Source organism: Myotis davidii, unplaced genomic scaffold (assembly GCF_000327345.1).
Source record: "Myotis davidii unplaced genomic scaffold, ASM32734v1 scaffold120, whole genome shotgun sequence".
NCBI classification, from domain to species: Eukaryota; Metazoa; Chordata; class Mammalia; order Chiroptera; family Vespertilionidae; genus Myotis; species Myotis davidii.
The window spans coordinates 5,986,748-5,992,343 of record NW_006294778.1 but is presented as its reverse complement, the minus strand read 5'-3'; the positions used below and the strand labels follow the sequence as shown (position 1 = coordinate 5,992,343).

The 5,596-nt window shown below is 40.2% G+C and overlaps 1 protein-coding gene across 1 annotated transcript in view; it reads left to right on the top strand.

Annotated features, from left to right (window-relative positions):
- Positions 1-5,596, top strand: part of UTP20 (UTP20 small subunit processome component) — an 84,259-nt gene that overhangs the window by 59,925 nt on the left and 18,738 nt on the right. Inside the window, 5 exon segments of the mRNA XM_015567583.1 lie at positions 1,032-1,041; positions 1,227-1,522; positions 2,731-2,870; positions 3,127-3,283; positions 5,413-5,505. Of these exon segments, the coding sequence (XP_015423069.1) occupies positions 1,032-1,041; positions 1,227-1,522; positions 2,731-2,870; positions 3,127-3,283; positions 5,413-5,505 (696 nt within the window).

The window sequence follows — 5,596 nt, the reverse complement described above, 5'->3', positions numbered from 1 at the left end:
GGGAAAAAGAATGAACACTCAAGTAGGCCACAGTAACTGTCCTAATTGTTTTTGGCTAAAGATGTTGAACTATTCTAGCCCTCAGTTTGCATTCCTCTACATTCTTCCTCAAAATTTTCTAATTCTGATTCACGGGGTAAAATCATCCTAGAACCACACTAATGAATAGAAAGGACTGGTTTGAATGTGTAGGAACTATATGTGTTTTAAACAATTAATCTATTAAAGCCCTTTAACAGTATGTTTAGCCAGCTGAATCTGCATTTTGCATATGTAGAAACATTAGAAATTTTAAATACTTAATTTGCTTAACTATCTCTTCTTAGATATGTCTGAAGTTTAAAGCATTTTTTGAGCATCTACTATGAACTGGGATTTTATAGACATAGTATCATTTGTCCTCATAAGAACCTTATAGGCACTGTAATTATTAGTTACCCAATATTTTTGATAAGAAAAATTAAGATTAAAAAATGTAAAGTAACTTTCCCAAAGCCACACAACCAGTAAACAAAACAAAGACTAATAATTAATATGTTTTGAAAGTCAATGAAGTGTCAGAAATACATTTTAGGCGAATTATAGCCTTCATCTCATTTAATCCTCACAATAGCTGTGCAAGGTGCTGTCTGCATGTTACTGGTGAAGAACCCAGAGCCCGCTAGGCTTAAGGTAACTGACTGTGGTCACATGGCTGGTTAGCACAGCCAAGGTTGGACTCAGCCCACAATGATGTGCTGCCTGATACAAAGACTAATAATTAATATGTTTTGAAAGTCAGTGAAGTGTCAGAAATACATTTTAGGTGCATTATAGCCTTCATCTCATTTAATCCTCACAGTAGCCGTGCAAGGTGCTGTCTGCATTTTACTGGTGAAGAACCCAGAGCCCACTAGGCTTAAGGTAACTGACTGGTCACATGGCTGGTTAGCAGAGCCAAGGCTGGACTCAGCCCACAATGATGTGCTGCCTGACTTTCTTTAATAAACAGAACCTTAATTGTCAGTATTCTTGTCTCTATTCCTCATTAGACTCTAAGCTGTGAGAAAAAAACAAAACAAAACCATAATCCCCAAACCCTCTCATTTACTGTGATTTCTTCAGCACTTACCTTGCCTGCCCATAGTTAGTGACTAAATGTTTTTTATTGATGTTGGTAGAAAAGACTTCTTTAACACAACGGTGTTGTTTCCTGATTTGATTAAGATGCCTTTGCTGTTTACTAGGTATGGACACAACAGAAGCGACTGAGCTGCCAGAGCCTGAAGCTGTGGAATTAGAGCTAGTGGATGAAGAAGAGATAGAGAAGAGATGTAAGAGTTTGTCAGATGGCAACGAAGAAGCAGGAAACCCTGACCCAGCTGATTGTGAGGAAACGTCACCTAAGGAAACTGAGTGTGTCACCAAGTCCTTCTCTTCCCTTCCCCGGAATAAGGAAGAATTGGAGAGAACAATTAAGAATATCCAAGGAGCCATAACAGGGGATATCCTACCCAGGCTCCATAAATGCCTGGCATCTACGGTAATTATTCTGCTTGGGGCCAGCAGGTCTGTGTGAAGCGGGGTGTTTGTGGGGGCCCTGTCAGCCTGAGGCTCTTAACTATTATTGATTGATGTCAGCGTTTGGATTTTCTTTTATCTCAACATTTCAAAGTTCACTTTATTTCTCCTCTAGTCATCTAGTCTCTGCTGCAGCTAGGCAGTAATGCTCCTTCTGCATTATGATTTCACCTGGTAGATAATATGCTTTTCTATCTCTGAAGTAGATAGTAAGATGACTCCCATTTCTAAAACAGGTTATTAAAAATTACTGTCTGTTTCCTTTTTTTCTTTCTTGGCTACTTCTCTGCTGTTCAAAATTATCTTCCCCCTGGTTAACAAGGATAACTTTTAGCAGTGGATTCTCATCATGCCATAGCCCTTCCTACTCAGTATAAAACATGGATTGGCAAACTGTGGCCATAGGCTGAATCTAGCCTGTGGCCTATTTTTGTAGCTAAAGTTCTGTTGGAACACAGTTAAACTTGTCGATTTACATATGGTCTGATTCTGCTTTTGCATTACCACAGCTGAGTTGACTGGTTTCCACAGAGATCAAACCAAAAATACTTATTCTCTAGCCCCCTAAAGAAAAACTTTTGCCAACCCCTGGTGTAGAATATTAACTTGGTCATTTTATATCTTAGTAAATAGCTTTATTGAGACACTATATTTCTTATGAACCAACAATGTCACTCAAACACTTGAAAGTCCCAATGGATACATATTTTATAGGATTTTTGTATATTTCTTAGCAGTCTTAACCCACAGTAGTGTAAACTTGGCTTTATTTTTTTTCTGGTTGCTCCTTTGAAAAACATTGCATTGCTGTTGTTTTTACAATTTCTAAAGGTTTATTCTCAAAGTGCATAATTTAGTTTGTTTTCGAAGGCATTACACTTAGAAATGGACATCAGTTATATCAAAAAAGCTTCTCTACCCACAGTAGTGTAAACTTGGCTTTATTTTTTTCTGGTTGCCCCTTTGAAAAACATTGCATTGCTATTGTTTTTACAATTTCCAAAGGTTTATTCTCAAACTGCATAATTTAGTTTGTTTTCTAAGGCATTACACTTAGAAATGGATATCAGTTATATCAAAAAAGCTTCTCCTTCAAATGAAAGATTGTAGTGTTAGTGGGTCCCTGATCTATTTATCTTCATTTTAGTTTAACCTAAATTTTTCTTACAGACTAAACGGGAAGAAGAACACAAGCTCATAAAGTCCAAGGTTGTGAATGATGAAGAAGTGGTTCGAGTTCCTTTAGCTTTTGCCATGGTTAAACTAATGCAGTCGCTTCCCCCAGAAGTTATGGAAACTAACCTCCCAAGGTATGTTGTGTGACAATTGCAATAGTTCCATGAAAATCACAGATTGCCTCTTTCTTCCTAACTTGAAAGTCTTTTATCAGGAAGAAGAGAAGTACTGTCACAATTTGCTGTGCTTGACAATCCTAAGTGGGAAATCTGCATTATGGGCAATGAAGAAAGAAAAGGATGTTTATATTTTTATTTGCTTCTGGGGTTTTTTGGTGTGTTTTTTGTTCTGTTTTTTTGATTAGTCATTTTTCAATTTCTCATTTTCTAGTATTTTGCTAAAAGTGTGTGCCCTCCTCAAGAACAGAGCACAAGAAATCAGAGACATTGCACGCAGCACTCTTGCAAAAATAATAGAAGATCTGGGTGTGCACTACCTGCAATATATTTTAAAAGAATTACAGACTACCCTTGTCCGTGGCTATCAGGTAAACTGCATTATGTGCTTTATTTTTAAGTTGGGTTGGAGTTTTTGTATTTGCGGTTTGAACACTCTTAAGTCATGCTGCTTTGGGCCTATCTTCAGTATAGTTGATCCCCTTAGATAGCCGTCAAGAATAGTCGAAAGTTCCTAGTCAGCATTTTTTAAAGCTTCAGTATTTGATTTTTGAAAAAATCCTTCTAGGTCAAGCTTATATAACCTGTCATTTTTCTCTTAAATCACTTCATGTCAACTTCTGCATTCTCTGAGTTCTTAAAAAAATTTTGTGGAATGCATATTGAATGTATTGCAACAAATGTGAGCAATAAAGAACATACACATCTATTTAAGAGTTGAAACAGTGTTGGGCACTGAGCATACAAAAGATAAATCAAGTACAGCTCTGTCTTGGAGGATTTAGTCAAAATATAAGGGAGCATCTGCAGTATTTAAATAAGTAGCCCTTTATCCAACTGTTTTTCAACATCCTATATAATAAAAGGGTAATGTGCAAACTGACCCTAACAGCAAAATGACTGGGAACGACTGGTTGCTATGATGCGCACTGACCATCAGGGGGGAGATGCTTAATGCAGGAGCTGCCCCCTGGTGGTCAGTGAGCTCGCACAGGGGGAGCTCCATTCAGACACAAGCCGGGCTGAGGGCTGCCTGCGAGTGCAGCAGCAGTGACGGGAACCTCTTACGCCTGCTCGGCAACACTAAGGATGTCCAACTGGGGCTTAGGCCCGCTTCCCCATGGGAAGCCGCTATGATGCGCACTGACCATCAGGGGGGAGATGCTTAATGCAGGAGCCGCCCACTGGTGGTCAGTGAGCTCCACTCAGCACAAGCTGAGCTGAGGGCTGCTTGCGAGTGCAGCGGCAGTGACGGGAACCTCTTCCGCCTCCTTGGCAGCACTAAGGAGCTTCTTCCGCCTCCTCTGCAGTGCTAAGGATGTCCGACTGGGGTTTAGGCCCGCTCCCCATGGGACATCCATCGAGGACTCCTGGACTACCAGAGGGATGTCTGACTGCCAGTTTAGGCTCAATCCCCCCAGGAATGGGCCTAAGTTGGCAGGTGGACATACCCTGAGGGGTCCCGGACTGAGAGGGCACAGGCCAGGCTGAGGGACCCCCACCCCCCCGAGTGCACAAATTTTCATGCACCTGGCCTCTAGTTATTTATTAAAATAATTAAAATAGGGAGGGGTAGTAAAGGGTAAAGGGGGTCAAATATGTGGTGATGGAAGGAGATTTGATTTTGGGTGGTGATCACACATGCAATATACAGATGACTTATAGAATTGTATATCTGAAATCTGTATGATCTTGTTAACCAATGTCACCTCAATAAACTTAGTTAAAATAGAGGACATCTGGTCATGTAGACACTACCAAAATTGTACTGTTTTAAAATCCAGACTGTGTATGGACAGCCCAGTGTGCTTCCTTGGCCTGTGATCATTATCTGATGTTTACCTTGGAAGCAGTATAAAGAATCAGAAAGCCTGAGAGCAGCGCACGTAGTGATAGGGCTCTGGTGCCAGCCCATCTGCTTTCAAATCTGACTCCACCACTTCCTACACACGTAACCTTGAGTAAGTTACTTGACCTGTCTGTGCCTCAGCTTTCTCTTTAAAAATGCTGATAACACCGCACCTACCTCAAAGAAAGAATGGGTGAAGATTAAATGATTCTCTACATGGGAGGCATTAATATGTGCCTAGCCTGTCGTAGGCTCTTAGGAATGTTAGCTCTGGCTACTCTTGAGGGCAAAAACGTATTTGTGTCCTTCACAGCACGTTATGTATCAGCTTTGATTGCATTCAACATTGGCACACTCTTTAATTCACAGGTTGGTTTGTAAAGTTCAGGGCTCTGTGCCTTTATACACCCCTGGCCTGGCTTAGTCACAATAATCCTAACCATGGTCGTGTGTTTTCCGAACAGCTTTTGTACAAAATGACTGGTCAAAGAATTTTAGGTAGTGATATAAGTATGTGTCATTTGTCAAAGCTTCTCCCAGCAGTAATGACAGATATGTACCTGTGTGCTCTCCTCGCAGCAGTTCTTAGCTCTTACTTTTTTCTAGTGTGGTGTCTTAACCAGTTATACCTTTTTCCACATTTCATTTTAGGTCCATGTCCTGACTTTCACTGTTAACATGTTGCTGCATGGCCTCACCTACAAGCTGCAAGTCGGAGATTTGGACTCTTGTTTAGATATAATGTTCAGGTAAGGGTTTAGAGAAAGAAATTCCAATTTTTTTTAAATAAGCCAAGGACACCAAAAAGTTAATTTACAAAATAAGAGAATAATAG